Consider the following 22415-nt stretch of genomic DNA (forward strand, 5'->3'; position numbering starts at 1 on the left):
TTAGGAGTGGATGCTGTCACCATGTCATAGTTCTGTCTGTTTGTTTTACTCTTGAGACTGTGTTAAGCAAAAGAAACATGGAAGTAGGAGTGTGGGTTGTTGGTTTTTTTTAATTCTTACATTAAATCTTTTCACTCTTCTGGTTTTTAGTAAGCTAGTGTGGTTCCTTTAATGATAGCTTATTTAGAGGAAAACTTCTAACTTAAAACAAAAACATAAGAAAACCCAAGGCCCAGGGCAAACAGTGATATGATTTCTGCTGCTCAGTGTTTCAGCCATGTCTGACAAAAGTGAACTGAAGGCGGAGTTGGAGCGCAAGAAGCAACGATTAGCTCAGATCAGAGAGGAGAAGAAAAGAAAGGAGGAAGAAAGAAAGAAAAAAGAAGTAAGAAATAATTTTATCTTTGAAATGTGACTATTTGCATATGTAACTTGCCCAGAATTTCAGGGAAGGTTCACTTAGGCATTTACTACGTGTTATTCAGGGAGTGTCTGTTGAATGGTTGGTTGCTGATGCAAATGCAGCACTTGTATTTTCTGGTAAGAGCCAAAACCTGCTCTTTTCTGTAGAGTTACCTATAGGTGAGTTAGATTTGTTTTATTTTAATCCTATGCTTGCATGTAGTTTGGATTTCTAAAACTATGTGTCTGCATTGTTAACCAAATCACTGAACCTCTGCTTAATGAGTTGGGGTGGTGTTATTGAGAGAACTAATTTCTAAAGTGCAGTTCTGAGGATGTCAGTATTATTATTGTGACAATCAGTGATTGATTACTGTGTTTCTCCTGAACTCAGATCGTTCCTCATAAATGAAACCTTTGCAGGAAAATTTTGGGGTACTTTTTCAAGGCTTGTCTGTCTTGATTATTATCTTGTAGTTCTAAATTAGCATGTTACTGGAGACTGGGCAGCTCCCAGCTACATGAGTGAGTTGGAGGAAATGTGTCAAATTATGTTCTGATGGTTGTAACAATGTAAAGCCTGTATCTGAGATTCCACGTGTGATGCTATAGCTTATCAGTTGAAAACTTCGGAATAGCTTTTTTAAAAGGAATTGTGCAGTGGATTAGAAGCATAATGTGCAGCCATGTGAGGAGCAATTAGTCTTTAATCATGACATTGAATGTGATTTTTCTTCCCCAAATTTGGCTTATTTCAGTTAATAACTGGCATCACTAATACTTTCTTGACAAGAGAGGGGTGTTTCTTACTGTCATTCTAACCAAACAGTGTTTTCTTTGACACAGTTATTGTCATTTCAAAATCAGAACAATATGATTATGTCTTTAAAATACTTTTATACACTGGTACATAATACTTTTTTCCACTGTTTGTATTTTACAGGGCTTAGCATCAGTGTAAAAAAGGTATTATTGATCTTATGAAGTGTCAGTCATTTTGGCAAATGAGAATGCACTTTCTGCATGTCATATATGTCTTCTCAAGACAGTATGAAGTCTACAAATGTTTGTGATTCCTGTCTGTTGTTTACTTTATCTACAGAAAGGACCATCAGAATTCTTAGTCAAATATCTAACCTATATCATGATAGGTTTCAGTAGCATGAAAGAACCTATGAGATCTCAAAACCTGAATGGAACAGTTTTTCATACCTGTTAAATGCTGTAACTTAATTATTTGATTTTATTTAGACTGATCAGAAGAAAGAAGTTCTTCCTGTACAGGAAGAATCTGATCTTGAAAAGAAGAGAAGAGAAGCTGAAGCATTACTTCAGAGCATGGGGCTGACACCTGAGTCTCCTGTTGGTAGGGATGTTAATATTGTTGTTCAAGACAAATGTCTGGGGCTTTTTGGGGAGAGAAGGCGGGGGGGTAAAGGGAAAGGTTGGAGAGGAGGGTGTTGTATTTTTTTAATTGTTGGTATTAGTTTTTTGTTTGTTTTATTAGGATTAAGCTATTTATATAACTAGCATGAAGATTCTGTGGCTGCTATTTTGGGTGCTATACTTATCTGGTTTTTGTACTGTTTAGTCCTGCATGACCTCCGTTATAAATGTCAAGTGATGTGCTTCCGTGCATGTGACTAGTACTATTCTTGCTCTTAGAGGATTATTTGGAGTTTTTGAGTTAAAATATATAAATATTATGTATTTGTTCTTTTTTTCCTAATTTCCCTGCACATTATTCTTCTGTATTTTTTTATTTCTCTTCTGCATAATGCTAAATTTAAATTCTGATATTTTTATGCAGAATTGCCTTGTTTCCTATTCATCTTTTTCACCCTGATTGTCCTTATCTCAAGTATCTGACTGACTTTGATGGAGTAATAGCAAGGCTAACTATAAAATTTAACTATCAAGGATGATGATTCATATTTCTTCCACTCTTGGATGGGTTAGCATATTGGTTGTTTCTTTTTGTCTTTACATTGTCACATGTCTCTGGAAGATGAAAGCAAAGAGGGTGATAGTTCTACTCCTTTTTTTGTCTCTAGCTTTGAAATCTAAGGGACTTAAAACGTATTTTTCAGTTTGGCTTAATGGCAAGGATCTATTTCAACTGGGTTTGCAAATACAAAAAATAAATTTGTTACGAATATAGTATATCTGTGACTACATCTTCATAATTGCTTTTTTGTAGTCCTCAAGTGTTCAAAAGTGAATGTGAACTAAACACCATTATAGCTGCTCCCATTCCAACAGCCACAGCAGTAATTTTTACTAGTTTGAACTGTTCTCACAGTTTAGAGACTGCATTTGGGCTATGTTAGCACTAGCATGTGGCATTTTAAGTAATCAGTTCTTACCTACTTGAGGCTCTGTATGGCAGGCTAATAGTTAAACACATTTTGTGTGAGGTTTTGCTAAGGGAGATAAGAAGACTTTTGTAGAAATGCAGGTGGTTGTTGTTGTTTTAAATCTGTGAGAGAGAACCCAAAATCTACTGAGGACAGTTCTCAAAGCAAGTCACTGCATAGATGCAAAGAGTAGCTGTTTATGGAAAGCTCTTTGAGGTGTTGATGTGTAAAACCAGGGCATACCCCTGCCAGCTTGTTTCATTCCAGCAAGCATCTACTTCAACATACACAGATTCTCAGCAAATTACTTCTGTTCCTTTCAAGATACCTAGATCTGAATCCTCAGTGAAGCTCAAATGTCCTGCTCGATGCCCCAGTAGCACACCTGAGGCATGGCTCTGTCTGCCTACTGGGCACTGGCAAAGTATGACAGCTAGTACAGTGATCCTGTGCCTGCACTGAAGCTAACTTGCACCTGACCAGTTTGGTGTGCAGGTAGCTTGAACTTTTATTGTCTGTGTAGGTGGATAGCTTGAGGCTGGATTCCTTCATAGTAAATTACCTTAAAAATTCCTAAGGCAGTTACTGTCCTGTTCATTGCCAGAGAGAGGTAGCTCCCCTTATAGGGCCTTAGCAGTGGAAGTAAGCTTTTGATATCTACCATACTTGATATGTAGAAAGCCATAAATGAGTGAGCCAAAATAACTTTCAAGAAGGCATTATAGTTTCATCCTCTGTTGGAGTAGATGGAGTTTTACTTTGTCTTTAAATAAGACTGTTGGTCTTTAAATAGTTTTCACCTCACTAATGCAAAGACTTTCTTGAGAATAGTTTGTCCCACGAGAGGGCACTGTGGCATCAGAACTCCAGACTTCTTTATCCTTTCTTAACGCTAGATAGCGCTGACCGACTTCTGTAAGTGGTGATGTGGTATGTTTCTAATGTCACCTCTTAGTAACGAAACGGTGACAGCAATATGTCATTGTTGCTGACAGCGCACAAAAATAATGTAGAAATATAAAGGCCTATGGACGTTTTCTTTAATAAATGGCAATAATGAGTTGAACAATCATACACCCATGTTTATATAGATGTGTCAAGTGTATATATGAAGAATAACTTTAGACCTATATGAAATTATCTCCTGTATAAGGAATAAATTTTTAATTGAAGCACTCTGATTTTGTAAATTTAAGATAGAAATTTGTCAATCAGAGTCTTGTCTCTGTTTTGGGATGGGATGGAATTATTCTTCAGAATGTACCATAAACCTGTGATTTCAGCAAATTCTCTAGAAATGTTGCAGATCTAAATGTAGAATTCTTGCTTAGCTAACCCCTGACAGAGTGGATATCAATTTATATACATGACTTGTGTTTGGTTCATTAAGGATTCTATTTAAGGGTTCCTGAGGAGTGAGTGTGTTCTTGCTGAAAAATGAAGTATGTAGAAGGACCTTCAACAGACACCCTGACTCTTAAGGATAAAACTGAGTTTCATTAAATAATGAGTTTCAGTATTTCTAAAAAAGTTGAAGAAATATTGAAATAGCTTTGGTCTGTAACAAGCTGCATGATATCATTCGCTAATATGTATCGGTTCCAAAAAACATGTTGCTTTTAGAATAGTAATTGCTGCCTTCATCTACATGCTGAAAATTACTTGATTTTTTTCTTAGAAGTTTCAATACTTGACAAACATTCTAGTACTATTGTAAAAAGAAAAGAATCTGAAAATCTCCCGAAATCCAACATGGGAACCTTTGTTGTAATAAACAGGATTTATGTTGATATGATACAAACTAGAACAAAAATAACTGGATGCCCTATGACAAAGCCACATTTTTGTTCAGTTCTTCCATGTTTATATATTTTTGAAACAAAATTACCAGTTAAATACATTCAATGTCTGATTTTTAAGAACTGACATCAAAGCTATATTAACAACCATCTTCCTTCTATGTTTAAGCAACATGATTTAGTGGAAATTACCCTTTGAAAACTGATGCCATCATTTACCAGAAGTTCAGTTTAAAAATATTTTCTCAATTCATTTTCTCTTAAATGTCTTTCCCTCCATGTCTTTTTGGATGTTCCAGATGCACAAATGCCAAACAATTGCATGTCCAGCATGAGTTGTTAACATTGTCTTTTCCCCTCTCTTTCTACTATTCATTTTCATCCATGTATTTTTTGTTTACCATCACTTTTTTTTTAAATACATGTTAAATTAATTTGAAAACATCCTAAGCTGTGCAACCTCTGCGAATAGTAACAGCGGATACCTGTCTGTTTCACTATTTAGTCCCTCCTCCTACTTCTCCGTCTTCCAAATCTGTGAGTACGCCAAGTGAGGCTGGGAGCCAGGACTCTGGTGATGGCGCTGTTGGATCTAGGTATGTCACTCTTCTTGTCCCATTCCTTTCCTTAAAACATGTCTGAATAGTTAAGCTTTAGAGGAAATCGGGGTTAATTACTTGGTTATAACACCATAATGTGAGGTTACAGTGTTATTGAATCAGTGACTTTTACAGAAGTACTTTACTTTAAAATTTGAAATGCTTCCTAATTTGAGATTGCCAACATGAACATGGTGTTGTTTAAACTTGAAGGTTTAAAGTAAAGTAAATCTGAAAGTCTTGTGGTAATATTCTTGTAAGCATGAATGTCTTGGGACAAAGAAGACCTGGAAAAATCCAACTTCTGGCCTCTTCACAGCTTTTTCTAAAGGAGAATGTGCATGGATGATAGTCTTATTTATGTTTTCCATCTATTCTAGTTGGTCTAATAAGAGATACTGTCTTTAAACTTTGCCTTGCTTCTGGTTTTAATTTTCTGTTTCTTCACTCAGAACAGTATTTCCCATTATTTCACTTTGCAGCCATCCCTGTAACACAGCTGCACCACTCACATCTCTGCTATGGCCAAAACACAGCACCATGTTAGCACAGCCACAGGTTTCTTTCTGTTTCAGTACTTGCTATAATGAATACATGACCATTTTTATAGTGCATGGCAGTTTGAGCAAAACTGCTCTAAAGGGAGTCAGATAAATATTTCTGTTAAACTAGGAATTCAGATTGGAAATATATGGACGATAATGTAGGAAATACTACTTCCAAAGGATATTTCTACTGTTTCTGCTGTCTGTGAATAAGAGCAGTATTTGCCTAATTAATGTTAGTAACTTACATTTTCTTAAAAAATGTAAATTAATATAATTCACTGAATATGTACTATGGACAAAGTGTAGTTAAAGCACAGTTCCTAAAGCAGTTACCAGCTACCTTTGTAAGCATATGAATAGTTGTTTTGGAGAAAGAGTAAATACTTAGATTGCTTTGAAACACCTTTTAAAAAGACTGCAGTAATGTCTTGTGTATATGTATTATGCATGCATAACTATATACAATCTTAATATGAAAATATTCAAGATTTTAATGACAAAGGTCACAAAGTGTCTATTTTTAAGTAGCAACCATTAAGTGAAAACAGCACATCAGGCAGCAGATATGAACCCACTCTTATTTTTTTTAACAGTGCCCAGGTGGGATCTTGTGCATAGCTTATTCACTATACAATTGAAGTTCACCTGTCATGTTAATTAAGAACAAATATACCTAATGTACAGGTAAATGGTGAAAGTTAGGTGGAGGCTTCATAGAATTAGCTTAAATGCAGAAAATACTTTTTAGAGATGTAGGAAGCACAAGGAATATCCCTGAACTCAGAAGTTTGGGCACATGTGGAAGAATAGGAACTTCTGTTCCTGAACCTTGTAGGTAAATCCATTTAACTTAAGGCATAACAAACGTGGAAAGCAAAATGAACAGTATTTTACATAATTTTGGTACACATATAATAGCAGAATTTATCTTGAAGTGTTACTTTTATTCTGAAATGAAGAGAAAGTTCTAGTCAAATAGGAGTGCAGAATACACAGGTAAATCTATTTTTAAAAGCAGACTATCCCTGACACCACCGAAGCAACTGTTGAAAGTTAAAATAATGCTTTTGGAAGCAGGAAAGACACCTCAGTAATGGCTAGGTCTTAAGCAGGCACAGATGTTGCAGCATTTTAGATTGATAGCCGTTTCCCCAAGTTCCTCTCAAGTGGGACTGAAAAAGTTGAGAAAATTTTTTACAAGTATTTTAATGTAGCATTTGAATCTGTAGATAACTTTTGGAGGAGCAACATGAAGGTTGGGGGGAGGTGTGGTTTGTTTTTGCTTTTTTCTTTGATTTTTCTTTTCTAATGCAAGATTGACCAAAATATGAGCAATATCCAGCATGAAGTCTCAGGCACCAAATTAAACTCCAAGCTTAATTTCATTCAGTCAAGAAAAATAGCAGACACTTTAAGTATACTGAATAGCAGGCAGCAGACTAAATGAAAATTTGTGGAGAAGGGATGAGACTAAAAATGAAAGGGGAGGAAAGATTTATTCCCCCTTCACATTTCTTCTGTTACAAAAGTGATTTGAAATGGATCTATTCTGTTCATTATTCCACATGACTTTGAAATGCGTTATTCACATACAGCCCACTATTTCTAAGAGATTTAAATACCTTAAATGGAGTTGGCTCTAAATCAGATGATACTTAAAAGCCCAAGGCAGTGTGTTACCCATAATCACTGCAGTGTCACAGTTTAATTCTTTCCTAATAGCTCTGTGTTTGCCTTTTAACTTTTGTATTTACTGCATGTATTATTGCACTGAGTGCTGAATTTCCCTTAACTGATGTTATATTTTTTGTTTCTTGTGAACAATGAAATAACTATAAGCTTACTGTAACTCTAGCATTTCATAGTGTGTATTTGCTTCACTAATCTCTGGCCTTTTTTGCTAATGCTGCATGATTGTTCAACCTGGGGTATCAGGACGCTGCATTGGGATACTGATCCATCAGTTCTTCAGCTCCACTCTGATTCCGATCTGGGGTATTGCATAGATTTCTTATATTCTGTCTTTCATGTACTTATGGATAATAAGCTCTTATTTTTTCCTTCAAGTTGTTGAGAGACTGTTCTCTAAGTAACAGAAATTCACTATCCCTAGATTTAGTGCACTTTGATTGCAATTTTTACATTGTTTAATACTCGTAAGATGCTTATTTCTAATTACAAAACTTATTCATGTTTTGAGTCTTTCCTTGGCAAAATGTAAACTTGAAAAATTAATTTCTTTAAAGTAAAAAAGCTTAGAATAACTGTATTTAAAAACAGAGTGACCCCCGTCGTTTCTTACAAATATGTTTATAAAAGCTGTAGCTCATAATAAGCTGCCTACCACCTTTCAAAGGGATTTTATCACTTTTATCTTAGAAGAGGGGTGGATGATAAGGAACTAAATTTGATACAGTATATTTTTGTTGGATCACTGCGGTATTCCTGCAGTACGTATTGAATTAGCTTTCATAGGAGGTTACAAAAACTGAATGAATGTTGTGTAGGTTTTGGCAGCATGTTACAGGTTGTAATTTGACACTAGCTATATCTGCATTTATAGGATCTTCCATAAGCTACAGTCAGAAAGCTCAGAGTTTTTCAGTATCATAGTCTGGAGTAATGTGTTATGGATAAATCACTTGTCAGTGTATGAGTTTCAAGTTAGAGTTGTGCATTCTAAATAGTAGATTATAATAGAATATTATTTTTTTCTTCAGAATAATTGAGCTTTTTTTTTTTAAGCTTTAAAGTCCTAGAATCATTGCTGTATGAACATGACTCATGAGCAGATCTGTTCCACTGAAAATGAATAAGTCATTATGTAGCAGTACCCTAGTAAACCACAAAGAGCAAAACATTAATGTTATGTCCTATAAGCCACATATATATTTGCACATCTTTTTTTGTTGCACATGTATAAATAGCTGCTGATTTAAAATATTATAATAAAATATAAGTCATAATTATGAGACTTCTTCAGAGTTAAGTTTCCACTGGATTTAAGTTTGACTAAGCAGTGCTGACATGATGACCTGGGAATTCTTCTAGGCAAAATATGAAGTTATTAATAACATTAAATATTGTTTCTGATTTCTCTACTGATTTTATTTAGACGTGGACCTGTTAAACTTGGAATGGCCAAAGTTACACAAGTTGACTTTCCTCCTCGAGAAATTGTTACATATACAAAGGAGACGCAAACACCTGTTATGACTCAGCCAAAGGAAGGTGAATGGTTAACTTATTACTACCTAATTTATTTTACTTTTATTAAAATAGTGATGACTGAATTAGAACTAGCACTTGTGATCTTGAAAATTTAGTAAGGTAAAATGAAAGTTATCTGTGAGACAATTGATGTAAATTCTATTATTACATTCATCTAGGTCTACCATTATTACACTGTAGTAACTTTTGTTACTATCACAGCATGAACATCCTGTGTTAAGGCTGCTCCATTCCCCAGCATCCTTGTTCTGCCATCACCTTTTCTACCATCTAAATCATTTATCACTTCCTGTGATGCTGCGTATAATACTGCCTGTTTCCTCATTGTCTGATTTTGGTGGACCTTTTTTATAGTTAGTGTTGTCAACTGGTTATCAGGGCTGTTACCTCTTTAATGTGCTCTATCAGGCAGCAGGTTTTTGGATCTACTCTCTGAAAATACACTTGAAATTGTCTTCCTATCACATGCTCATTTCTTTCTAGCAGATGGCAAAAGCAGGTTCAGCTTTTGCTGAAATAGAGATTCACATGTGAACTCTGCTGTATGTCTTAATGTTCTGCAGGTCCCATGTTGGCCACAACACAGTATTGTAACCTTTGGTGCTACCTTCTTTTTTTTCTTATCTGCACTTCTTGCTACACTTCTCTCTACTACACTATGTCTTCCTATGTGATTTGTTAACTACTCAAATTCACATGGAAAGAAATTAATCACCAGTACAGCTAAGAAGTTTGTTTTGAGTCCTTGAAGTTAATCCAAAGAAAAATAGGCTTACAGGGGAATATGATTCTGCTCACCTATCACAATTAAGGCTTTTCCTGGGCTAACTGGATTCTTGTTACTTGGTGCTGCTGTACAATATTGTGCATGTGTAATCACAACTAACTCTGCAGACTATTGTTGCATTAACTCAACTCTTTTTTAAGGAATTACTCTCTGGTGAAGTCTCCAAGATACAGAATGAAAATATTAAGTATTTTTATCCTTTTAATTCTGACCTGAGCAGAATAGTAGGAATTGGTATATAGGATTGGCTTCTTGGATGCTGTTACAGTGAATATAGCATTTTTACATTTTAATATTTTAAAAAGAAATATTGGTCCCGTATATATTCGTGCATTATTCTGTACGTGCCGTAAATGTACAGTAAGATAGATGGGAAAACTTGATAATACGACATGCAGCTTAACAAAATCCACCCATTTCACAGATGATTTAACTTTGATTATCCTACTCTGCAGCAACAGATTACTCGGACAACTGGAACTTCACTCCAGTGCTATTGCAAGGTGGAGTCTAATTTACAGCACTGCTCTTTCTGTCTTGCCAAAATACATCACAATTTTTATGTTAACTCAAAGTAAAAATGGAGTGGTTCATTAAGCCTGTTTTTAGCATTCATTGACAAGAAATTTGTCGCTATTACATTAGCTGCTATTTTTATGCAGTCTTTACTGCTCAGTTTGTAACCTTAGATCCCCTGTTTGGCTGTCAAAAATAAGAGTGCATATCTTAGCATATTACAGTGAATATTCATCAATATGTTGATGTGACATCGAGTCTCGTTTCCTGTCTTCATGGCCCTACAAATTTTCTAAATCTTAGCAACCTTTTTTAAATGAATTTGGCATACTGACAATGGAAGTGGCAGTGGGTGCAGTTGGTAATGAATAAGCAGGATGAAGTTAGATGGTACTCTTTACGGTTTCCAAATTTACATAGATGACTCAAAATAAATGCAATGTATCACTGTGTCATGGGTTCTTGACTTAACAGATGTGGAACTTTTTCAGCAATATGTTCAGTCTTTCAGTGATTGCTGGGTAATATGTTACTGTTATGCCAGTTCTTTCCAAATACCAGCACCTGGTGTATTACTAAACAAATGTAAGATAAAGGAGAAACAGGAGAAGTAATTAAAGCAAAAATTTCTTATCTCTTGTTGTCCAACGACTTCATGCTGCCTTTTCTGATGGTAAACTTCTGTGAGAAAGCATCCTACTTCTAGATAACGAGGTCAAAAATATGTATATGTGGGGGTTTTGTATAGTATTATTTTGTATAGTTTTTTTCTTTCCAGATCTCTTAAGGAGAAAGTTTGCATGACTTCTTATTCTTTAGAGAAGTTTTAGATTCATGTAGTTGCAGATGAATCAGAGTAAGATGACATGTTCAATTTCAAGTCTGATACTTTGTGAATATTAAAATAAGTGCTGTATCCTGCATTTAAGTGCAGTAATATCAGCTGACTGTATGCAGTGAAAGTACTATGAAGGAATTTAGATCTCTGTATAATACATGCCATTTATGTTTCAAACATTAAAAGGCAGGAGCAATCAACTATATGATCTTTTGAATAAAATATGTAGATTAGAAGGTCACTTAGCACTAAGGGGCTGACCGTCTGCAGTTGACAAGAATTTGACTCCTGTCACTGAAAATGGTACTTAAAATCAGTGTAGTATGACTAATGGGGAGTTGGGCTGAAATTTCTAATTTGGGACTTTCAAAGCTAGAATAATGTATCCAGGGTGACCCAAAACCAAGTTTCTGAATTCAAAAGCATTTTAATCTGCAAGATTGATTGGTAGGGTGAACAACAGGGAATTTGTATCCAAGTGGCTGTAATGTGAATATATGGTCCTGTATTATTTGTTCTCAAAATCGTGTGTGTTAACTCGTATTACGTGTTTTTAATTAATCAGTGTTCACACCTATAGTGATTTGACATTAAGAATTCCACTCTCAAGAATTGCTACAAGTTATACAGTTTTCAGATTACTAGTCTGCTGTACATGCAACTCCATCTAAAAAGGAGCAGTGTCTTTCTGTTTCTCTGTGTGATTATTTTTCCCAAAAAAAGCTTTCATTTTTTTTAAGTAGCACAAAAGCTGTAATTGGCATGCTTTGTAAGGAAGTGTCAATGTGCAAGAGAGTGGAGATCAGTAAGAATTCTTTTACGCGTTCTTTCCCCTTTGCACCACCGCCTCCTCAGCAGGGTCACTGAGATCACTAGCTTTTCTTGAAATGGCCATTTTCACTGGCAGGTGCATTATACCCTGTATTTTCAGATTGTTTTTCCATTCTGAATGTTTGGCAGGTTGATTGCTCTGGCTGCATTGACGGAGAAAGGGCTGACAAATGCGGCTGGGCTGGCTGAAAAGACAGTGATTACTGTTTTCCTTTGTGGCTGATTGAGGCCCTTGAAAGGAAAGATTTTAACCTTCACCATTTGGTTCAAAAATATGAGCATATATTGAAATCATTCATGCCATTTATCCTAGTTCTGTAAACTTGTCAGAACATAAAAATCGCTCAATTTCAAGTAATGTAGGATTGGCATACGTCATTATCATTTTGATTAAGTTGGAGTTTGTATTATTGTGTGCATTATACAGTGTCATTTAAAGCTTTCTTTCCTGCAGGTACAGTTATATTTTTATTGCCTATACTATGGAGTTAGAAAGATTTTCAGACCTCTTTAAACCTATCACTATGTGTGTGGTTTGGCAGCTGGTATGGCCTACAAGCTGTATTTTGTTTGCAGGGTAAAGGCTTGTCTGTAGACCTCCTGGAGTGCTGGTAATTGCACAGGCTTGCCATTGGGGAAAGACATGATTGGAAGCAGTCAGGCAGAAAAATGTTGTGCCATCCCATTGCCACCTCATAGCAGAGAGACAATCCTAGCAGTACCATCTGGTTGTTGCTATCTAGTCAGCTGGCCTGGCTGCTGGGACCATGGCTTGGCAGCTGGTTCCCATCCCTTGGCCACCCTCCCCCCCACCTTTTTTTTTCGTGTGTGCATATGCATGTGGATTTTTTTTAACTTTTTTTGTTAGATAACTTTAAACATGGGTCAGGGAGATGGCTGCAACAAACAAGCCTTGTTCCTGTTGAATACTGACTCATTACTTGTGATGAGGCACATGCAGCACCTTCCTGCTGCCATGCCCTTATAAACAGATGACATAGCTGCTTAACCAATAAAAGTAATCTTTTCAGAAGCTTATTCTAGAAAATGGATGAAGAAAATCCAGGAAATGCATATTTCACAAGACTAAGTAATTTAAAGTTATTTTCTGGCTTACAGTATTCAAAGAATAAAATGTAGACTTAGAGAAAGTGCTGTAAACCTTGTCAGTATTGCCGAGCGTTAACATTTTGTTATTCATTGCAATTAGGGAAAACACATTTTGCTGTAAAGTTCTCATTGCCAAACATGATATAGATAATGAGACTTTCATATAGAATGACAGAAAAAATGTAATCTCCCTGCTATTATCTTTAGCAGAATTTGCCTCAGAATAGCAACCTGAAAGCTAATGTAAGCCATCTTCATGCCATGCAAAGACCCATTAGACTCTGATGGTTTCAGATCACAAGTAAGCAGCTGCTCTGTAGGCTATTTCAGACATTTGTTTTTTCTTTATTCTGCAGCATTAATGTGTCAGTATCTACACAGAACATCCAAGCACCACATGGTTTTGTGTGGAATCATAAATGCTTGTAGAAGAGATTTCTGCTTTGGATTCTTTACAATTTCATGTCTTATTTCAGCTTATACAATTACGTAATGTAGTGCAACTAAATTCCAGGTGTAGACAGTGTTCCAGTGATCTTTTGGTTCAAAATAATGTTAACCTAGGGACTGCATTTTACAAATATAACCATTTTAAGCTAAATTATACCATTTTACATTACTTTATTTAAGATTAATATGGTACGTTATTGTTCCTCTTCACAAACATTGACAGTCTCACCATGATCTTTCTCCTTAGATGAAGAAGATGAAGATGATGTGGTTGCACCAAAACCATTAATTGAACCTGAAGAAGAAAAAACTTTAAAAAAAGAGGAGGAGGAAGAAGGTATTTAAATGTATAAATAATTTTTCCAACATCATTAGAAATACTGTTTTTCTTTCTTGGAAAAAAATTATGTAAGTATGCAGTCCAGAGAGCATATGTATCATTCTTTTCCAGCTGCCCCACATGAACTTACAGAAGAGGAGAAACAACAGATTTTGCATTCTGAAGAGTTTTTAAGTTTCTTTGACCACTCCACAAGGATTGTTGAAAGAGCCCTTTCTGAGCAAATCAACATTTTCTTTGACTACAGTGGAAGAGACTTACAAGACAAAGAAGGGTAATGTGAATGTCAAATACTTACTCTGGATGTGCAATATTTGTAATTAAAAAAGTAATCTAAGATTAATATCTGCTAATTGCCTTTACAGAGAGATTCAAGCAGGAGCAAAACTGTCCATAAATAGGCAGTTTTTTGATGAACATTGGTCAAAGCATCGTGTTGTCACTTGTTTGGACTGGTCATCTCAGGTAAAAAATAATGTTTATGTTAAGCAGTTATCTTCATAAATTCTTCTAGTTCTGTGTACTTGAACCCCTTCTCCAAGTACATTTGGTCCAGACTGTATTTCTAAATGTGTTCCTTGCATGCTCCATAGTTCATGTAAGTGTGGAGTCAAGTAAACAGAGCTGTCAGTCGTTTGTAAAAAGTAGCAAAAGGTTTGTATTATGAAATAAAGTCTTTGGCATATTTGCTTCTGGCTTATATACTACTTTGTAGAGGTAACTGTTAGCTTCACCAAAAAAAGGTATCTTTAAAAGTACTGGGTTTTACGTGTAAAGGCAAGTTATGATGAAAGACAGAAAAAACTCTATTGTATATGTTAATGCTGTTTTATGAGCTAAATTTGAAACAATTACAGTTTTAACTTAGTTTCTCATTTATATATAATGTAAGATGGCTTTTGGTTTTTTAACCCTATTTTGGCAAAATAAAACAATCTAGGATTGTCTGGACCATTAGCTAGTCATCTTGCTTACACTGAGTCTTTTTCATTGATTTTACAGTATCCAGAATTACTTGTTGCCTCTTACAACAACAATGAGGATGCACCTCATGAGCCTGATGGGGTGGCCCTTGTATGGAATATGAAGTACAAGAAAACTACCCCAGAGTATGTTTTTCACTGCCAGGTATGTTGTTGTTTTTTTTCCTCAGGGAGGCTAACGATTTATGTTGATGAATTTAGACAAGTACCTTCCTTATGCTTGTCAACACAGTGATTTCATTGCACTGGCATTCACTTTAACCATATGTATTTGCAAACAGATGTTGATAGCTAGAGATTTCAATTTACAAACATTATTGTGTTTCAGAATTTCTGACATCATTCAGAACACAGTCTTTTTTGAGAACTCCTTAATTCATTTAAAAAACAAAACCTTAGTTAGTGATTGAAGCACATAGAATATTTGTATGTAAGGGGATTGAGTGGGATTGTATACTGCTAGAGCTTAGTTTACTGAATAAAATTAAGATGGCCTGAGGAGATGGAGCAAGGATGAAAACTAGAAACATACGTCAGCTGGAGGTTTTCTGAAAGATGAAAAACATGCAAATCTCTGCCATTATGCCAAGCCCGGGATAGCCACTTTGTTTTCAAAATGCCATAATTCTGAAAAAATACATAGCTGAATCAAAATCTAATCTTGTGTTGTCAGATTACTGTCAAAACCCAGAGCAAAAGAGTAACTTTCTTGTATCAAAATGGATTTGTATGTTCTTTAAGAAAATTACCACAGAATGTGGCAAAATATTATTAAATCTTGTGTACTGCTGGGCCTTCCCTTGCTAGCAAACTAGGCTAGGAGGAATACAAATGTACACATATGTAAGAAAAGAGGAGGAAAACTTTCTTTTTTAATACATATAAAAACTATGTTCAGAAAGGATTTGTGAACCCTTACGTAACTGGACAGTGAAATAGTGTATTGATTAAATCTAGACAAAAAACTTACTCTGGTATTTGGTTCCATTTTCTTTAGTTTTGGACACAGCATCATTGAATGATGGTTTAGTAGTCACGGGATGTGGGGCTGATGGTTGAAGGTCTTTTCCAACCTTAATGATTCTATGATAGCTTGTGTATTTTGTTTGCTTTTTTCTTTTCAGTCAGCAGTGATGTCAGCAACATTTGCAAAATTTCATCCCAATCTTGTGGTTGGTGGCACATACTCAGGCCAAATAGTGCTGTGGGATAATCGCAGCAATAAGAGAACCCCAGTGCAGAGAACTCCACTTTCAGCTGCTGCTCACACGGTAGGGGGTGAAATGTCTTCAAGGACTGTTCCCTGTTGAGATGTAGTTAACCTCTAGGAAACTCTGTCCAGTGCACTTGATTGATAATGCTTAAATGTTTATATCCATACTTTGCCAATGCTATCACTGAAGAACTAGGCTATTCATATAAATCCAAGTGTCAGAAAAAGAAACACCCAGTTTGTAAGGGAATACTGGTTGTATCATACTGTGATCAATCTTCTCTGCTTTGTTAAATTGTGAAGTTGTGTATTTTACTGTATATTAATGACACTACAATTGGTGATTACTTGGAAATCTGTTTTTCTGATAGTATTTTACATTTCTTAGCACCCAGTATACTGTGTAAATGTTGTTGGGACCCAGAATGCTCATAATTTGATTAGTATCTCAACTGATGGGAAAATATGCTCTTGGAGTCTGGACATGCTCTCCCAGCCACAGGTAAGGTGACCATATATATGTATATATATAATCTATTCCAGATTAATCTATTGTTAAAATGTAATTAATCTAAAAAGACTTAATAAACACTTTCCCAACACACAGAATTATACTTAAGGTAGCTTGATAAGTATTTGATGAAATATTTCCCCAGTCAAATATTGCTTGTTGATTTTTTTGTTTTTGTTGCACTTGTGTTAGCAGTAAACACAATTTTAACAAAAAATAACTTTCTTATTCTGACCCAATTCAGTACAAGCAAAATACAAAAAAAATCAACCCATTCTATTGGAAAAATCTAAATTACTTTGCATATTGTAATATTTTGATGTTTTTTAAATTAAGTTGCTGATATTTTCACCACAGGATAGCATGGAGCTGGTTCACAAACAGTCCAAGGCAGTGGCTGTTACTTGCATGTCATTCCCTGTTGGAGATGTCAACAACTTTGTTGTTGGCAGTGAAGAAGGCTCCGTATACACTGCCTGTCGTCATGGCAGGTAAATACAAACTTTAACTATTCAGAGGGAAAAAAAAGTGAAAGGATAAGTCCCTTCATGCTTTACACTCCCAAAACTATTCATAGTGCATGTTGACTCCTTTGTCTTGAAAAAGTTCAAAATAGCTGTATATGAGTTCCAGTGAGCACTTCTCCCTCAGTAAGGGTAAAGGGATTAAATTGCAATATTGAATTGTTACTGTGCTGCATTCAGTGACGGGGACTTCTCTGTGCCAGGAGGGCCAGGCAGGTCACTGTGGTTTCATTCATTGAATTGTAGCAGAGCTTTCCAAACTTTGTATCTGTTCCACTGATAATTGTACAGTAACATCACGCACAAATCTTGAATTGGCTAGCTTTTCTCATGCTGTTCAATCTATTTTGAAATTGTCTGACTATATCTTATCAATTGCTTTCTTAAATATAACTGAGTGTTCAGGTTTCATCTCAAAAACACATCTCCCTTGCTGCACAGCTTTTTGCTTCCAAAATACCTCAATTGTATCACTTTAATGTAACATCTTTCCCATCTCTTCCTTCCTTCTTTTTGATGGCTCCTGATAGGAAACGATTAGGGATACAGTGTTACTGTTTGTCTGAACTCAGTGTCTATACGGTACATTCAACTGCTCTTAAGTCAGTAGGAGCTTTATGCTCTATGCTCATTCCTAAGGACTGGATTTTGTTCTTTGTATGAGTGGAAGTTTTAGCTCCTGCTTGGAGAACAATGTAGTTCAATGTGGGGACTGGTACCTCCTGAAAGAGTCTCTTTGTCCTGTGGTATATATTGGCATTTAAGATTAGCAGAGAACACATACTGAAGTCTGATATTCAAGTGTCTGGTCGTCTTTGTTCCTGTTGTGATGAAGCCTTTTGCAGTGGGGTAACATCCATACAAATCAGCACAATCTTGTGGCTGTATTTAAATTGCATTTCTCTTTCTGCAGATGTATGGTTTCCAGATAAATTAACCTTGGTTATGTATTCTAAAACAGCAAAGCTGGAATCAGTGAGATGTTTGAAGGACACCACGGACCAATCACAGGTATCAACTGTCATGCAGCAGTTGGACCTGTAGACTTCTCACATCTTTTTGTCACCTCTTCTTTTGACTGGACAGTAAAGCTTTGGACGACTAAGGTAACTTAGATAGTTCAGTGGTTTTCTTTGTAGTTTTTGACACAAGGTGGTGCTATAATGTAAGCTACTTAAGAACCTTCAGTAAACTGAAGTAACATCGTCTGAAGCTCTCTAGGTTCCTAGCAGCAGTCCTACAAAGAGGAGACAGCTGATGAACAAAACTAGAGTTAACATCATAAAGCTTTGCTTTCATATTGTATCTCATTTGTATATTTCTGATCCATTCTGTTCATCCTTTTGCTGTTTGTTATCAACAAAATTGTGTTTCAAAGTCGGTTGCTTCATATTATGCATAAAGCAAATGTTTTGCTTTAGTTTTGTGAGGACTAAGACAGCACCAAACTGGTGTCAGTTAGGATCCATGAGGCTCACAACTGACATGTGTGTCCTTGCCACTACCAGACCTACCTCTTTCTGTATTAGTCAGATGCTCTGAGGAATGCAAAGCAGAAGCAGAGTTAGAAGCTCCCAGTAATAGTCTGGAGTGCTGTCACTGAATTACCACTGGCTTAATTTACAAGATTCTTAATGCATTAAATTTACCATCTCTTGCAATATTGTCTTCCTAGCCATTGTTCTGTAGTAGCAGCCAGCAAAGAGGCTGCATGCTTTGCAAAGTGTGCCTTTAATAATTGCATTACATTTTTACTGCATTTTGCACAGGCATTTTTTTAAAGTCTAAATATGAATCACTTCTTAGTTACTGCTGATGATGCTGTTGAGGAGTTCTGTATCTGCCTTACCTGTCAGCTTTAGAATTCTGAACTGTAGAGTTAGACTATAGCATTGTTATGCTTGGTTTTTTCCAGAACAACAAACCTCTTTATTCCTTTGAAGACAACTCAGATTATGTTTATGATGTGATGTGGTCTCCAACTCATCCTGCCTTGTTTGCCTGTGTGGATGGGACAGGCAGGCTTGACCTGTGGAATCTCAACAATGATACTGAGGTAAGGCAGTAAGGTTAACTGTCAAATGTAGCTGGAAAAGTGTTTGTAAACATAGAAAAATATGTTGAGAGTTTATCATAGCAGTTTGGTTGGCTTTTTTGTTGTTCCTGACTATTCTCTAGTTACAGTGGTTTCTGTGCTATAGATATATATGCTATATATATGCTATAGATACCATTTTTTTATTAGACGGTTGTAACTCAAATGACTCCTCATAATGAGTAACAGCAGTAATTAAATTGGCTTACCCATAACAAGAGTGCCACAAATCTGCCAGTGTAACACTGATCCATGTTAAAGTGATTATAGACATCCCCCAGTATGGCCCTAGTAGCCTTCAGGTGAACAGTACGAACAAACCTGTTACCACACACCACGGTTGTTCCTTTTGCCATAGCAATACTGCAGTGGAACTGTGATCTGTTTCTAAACTTGGAGAACTGCATGTTTGGGTTTCTGGTATGAGTTGTAAATTTGATTATCTTATAAATCTTTTCAGAGACTTGTAGGAGGTAGGAGAAAGGAAAAAACAGACAGATATTCGGTACTTAAATTTCACCTACCTAAAACTGTGTATAGAAGAAAGAACAGTTCTTTAGGAACTATAGGAACATATGCCAGCTTATGGCCTCAAACTGGAAATACGTGGTTCTGGCCTTTGAATTTGACCTGCCAAAGCAGCTGATTTCATTCCTGCCTTCTGTCATAACCTTCCTTGAGATCCCAGGGCTCTAACTGATGCATGTCTATGCTTCCAGTCTTGTGACAAGATTGCAGAAGTGCTTTTTGATAGAGGTTGTTCTTTGGCCAAGGGACAGAAGATGTGTTATCCTGGTTGTATCACTGGTGATAGCTTAGGGACACTGAGGGTCTTTGAGATCTACATACTCTGCCTCAGTAGAAATGTTGAGCACTTCTTTTGATTCAGCACTGAGGGACTACATGTGTTCTGTGGAGTATGGAATCCTTGTGCATTTCTAGCAATGTGTTTTAAATGGATACAGGTGCCAACTGCAAGCATTACTGTGGAGGGCAATCCTGCTTTGAACCGTGTGAGATGGACACAGTCGGGGAGAGAGATTGCTGTAGGTGATTCAGAGGGACAAATAGTTATATATGATGTGGGTGAGGTATGTATACCATGCATTGTGCAAAGTACATTACAAAACACTCACATTTCTTTCACTTTTACTCTTAGAAACTTGCTTTTAACATTTTTCTCCTGTGATTAGAGGAATAGGATTTGATTTTTAATTTCAAATTAATGTTTCCTTTTTTTCTCTATTTCAGATATTCTAGCATAGCTTCTTAGCATGCCATCTGGCAGCCAATAAAAAAGTAAAAACAATATTGTAAGGCTGGTGAAATAAGAAGAATCAGTTGTTTTGTTTGTTGAGATTTTAGCTTCTTTGTAACTGGCACAGTTGAATTCTGACCATAGACTGACAAGTACTGATCAAAACACTGTGCAGCAAAGCAGTTTTGACTCGTTTCTTACAGGGAAGCTGCTGCTGTCGCAAGTATGTGTACTGCAGCGTTAGGTAACTGATTGGATCAGGACATGGCATTAGTATTCCCCTTTAGAGGCTCTCTCTCAGGTGGAGACCTATCATATGAGCTTGTAATAGTATCATTACATACTGAAGTACAGGATCCTCCAATTCTGTTTCTTTAATGAGTTAGAGCTTTTGATGTTTGGACTGTTTTAAAAGTTATACTAAATAAAGGTAAGATTTTCTATTGGAACCTCTTCTGAACACTCTTTAATCACTCTGCTGTTTGAAATTAGCTCAGTTTTTCTTTATCAGTAGGTTTAAATAACCTTCTCTTTGTCAACAGCAAATTGCTGTTCCTCGCAGTGACGAGTGGACTCGATTTGGCCGAACCCTGGCAGAAATAAACGCTAACAGAGCTGACGCAGAAGAGGAGGCTGCAACCCGCATACCAGCCTAGATCTTTAGAAATGAGCAGCAGTGGGAGACTTGGGAGTGATATGATGCAAATCTTAAAAGTCTAAGAATGTGTCAGTTCAAACAATAGCTTAGGGGAGGAATATATGGATTCAACTGTGGATTTTAAAATGTATTAAGATGACTGAAAATCAGATCTTGCATTGTCACTTTTTATATATAAATTACAAACGCATTCTTGGATTTCTGCAACTTTTAATACAGTTAACTTTGATTTTGCAAGGAAAGACTTTTGCTGAAACACTAACCTGGTGTAAATTTGCTTTGAGCTGATAAAGTACCCACTTTTTAACAGTTATCTATTTCTGAACAGTAAAGGTTGTGTTTCTAAACTAAACTTTCTATATTATGCAGACTAGCCTTCATTAGGTAGTAAATCTCTGAAGCATTCTTTAATTTGAACTCTTGAAATTACCCATGGATATGCATGCATATGTTCCAAGTAAGTTTCATTGTTAATATATAGATAAGCCTCAGACTCGGGTAGTGGGTAATATATGTGAATAAAAACTTGTCTGTAGTTACAAAGTTATTTGATAATTGGACCTGAATTAATTAAAGACATAGTCAATACCAAGTCCTTTTGTTTGAATTGGTGCATTAAAAAGTGAAACTGATTCATAAATAAATACTACATGAGCACTTGTCAGCTGTCCTGACTCCTAATCTGTGTCCCTTTAGTAGTTTGAGAGTAGAAAGTTCTGGGGCTGCTACTTTCATTTTACTACACCCATCAGAGTTGCTTTCTACTCCCAACCTTCACTTCCTATTCATGGCAATCAGCCAAAAGGAGTAAGGTTACTGTTGTAAATTTTTTCTTTTCCAAAGAATAAGGAACTAGATTTTACTTCGTTTCTATAGCATGATAATTTGCATTCTGTAAACTACAGACTTGCTAATAATTTTTCATATTAAGATAAAGAAATATGTTTTTATTGCTTTTTTAAATTTTTTATTGAAAAAACAAAACCTCTTAATGGCCTTAAGCAGAATGGTTGGAATTTCTGTTAAAGGTTAAATTTTTTAGTACTTCTTTTTTAGGATGTTATAAAATTTTCAATCAAGACTGGGTTTGGGGAGTCAGGGGGGAGAGTTGTTTCTTGTCTGTCAATTTTTGTGGGTTTTTTTAAGGAAATATTCTGACTTGTACTAAATAGGCACTAAACCAGTACTGATGCCTTTAACTTTAGGACACTAGGTTTGTTTCTAGTATTCTTAATCTGCTACAAGCTTATCACTTTGCCAGAAGAGCTGTTTTATTTGCTTAAAAGTAGAAAATAAGTTTATATTCCCTAATCAGTTTTATATCCAGAAGTATCTTTTATTTCCTCATTTTTTGTTAAGGTTTTG

At 35.9% G+C, this 22415-nt stretch overlaps 1 protein-coding gene across 5 annotated transcripts; it reads left to right on the forward strand.

Moving 5' to 3' along the window:
• The first annotated feature begins 270 nt into the window (after positions 1-270).
• On the forward strand, positions 271-21706 carry DYNC1I2 (dynein, cytoplasmic 1, intermediate chain 2). Of its 5 annotated transcripts, none has more exons than XM_009996142.1 (16): positions 278-385; positions 1654-1768; positions 5010-5154; positions 7641-7700; positions 8821-8936; positions 13716-13805; positions 13920-14082; positions 14174-14273; positions 14811-14936; positions 15916-16062; positions 16393-16506; positions 16873-17006; positions 18001-18145; positions 18955-19095; positions 20100-20225; positions 20935-21366. In XM_009996142.1, the coding sequence occupies exons 1-16, from the start codon at positions 278-280 to the stop codon at positions 21046-21048; spliced, it is 1944 nt and encodes a 647-aa protein (XP_009994444.1). In that variant the 3' UTR covers positions 21049-21366. The 5 variants fall into 5 exon arrangements, with proteins under 5 accessions (XP_009994448.1, XP_009994444.1, XP_009994445.1 ...); XM_009996143.1 differs by having other exon boundaries at positions 5031-5154; XM_009996144.1 differs by having other exon boundaries at positions 5064-5154.
• Positions 21707-22415: the final 709 nt, after the last annotated feature.

This window comes from Chaetura pelagica, unplaced genomic scaffold (genome assembly GCF_000747805.2).
Source record: "Chaetura pelagica isolate M959 unplaced genomic scaffold, ChaPel_1.0 scaffold3, whole genome shotgun sequence".
In the NCBI taxonomy this organism is placed as follows: Eukaryota; Metazoa; Chordata; class Aves; order Apodiformes; family Apodidae; genus Chaetura; species Chaetura pelagica.

Excerpts from the sequence above, each read along its gene's own strand:
- DYNC1I2 (XM_009996142.1), top strand. The coding sequence starts at position 278 with ATGTCTGACAAAAGTGAACTGAAGGCGGAGTTGGAGCGCAAGAAGCAA. Across the intron at positions 14,937-15,915 it reads AGTATGTTTTTCACTGCCAG|TCAGCAGTGATGTCAGCAAC; the intron begins GTATGTTGTTGT and ends TTTTCTTTTCAG. Across the intron at positions 18,146-18,954 it reads TAAAGCTTTGGACGACTAAG|AACAACAAACCTCTTTATTC; the intron begins GTAACTTAGATA and ends GGTTTTTTCCAG.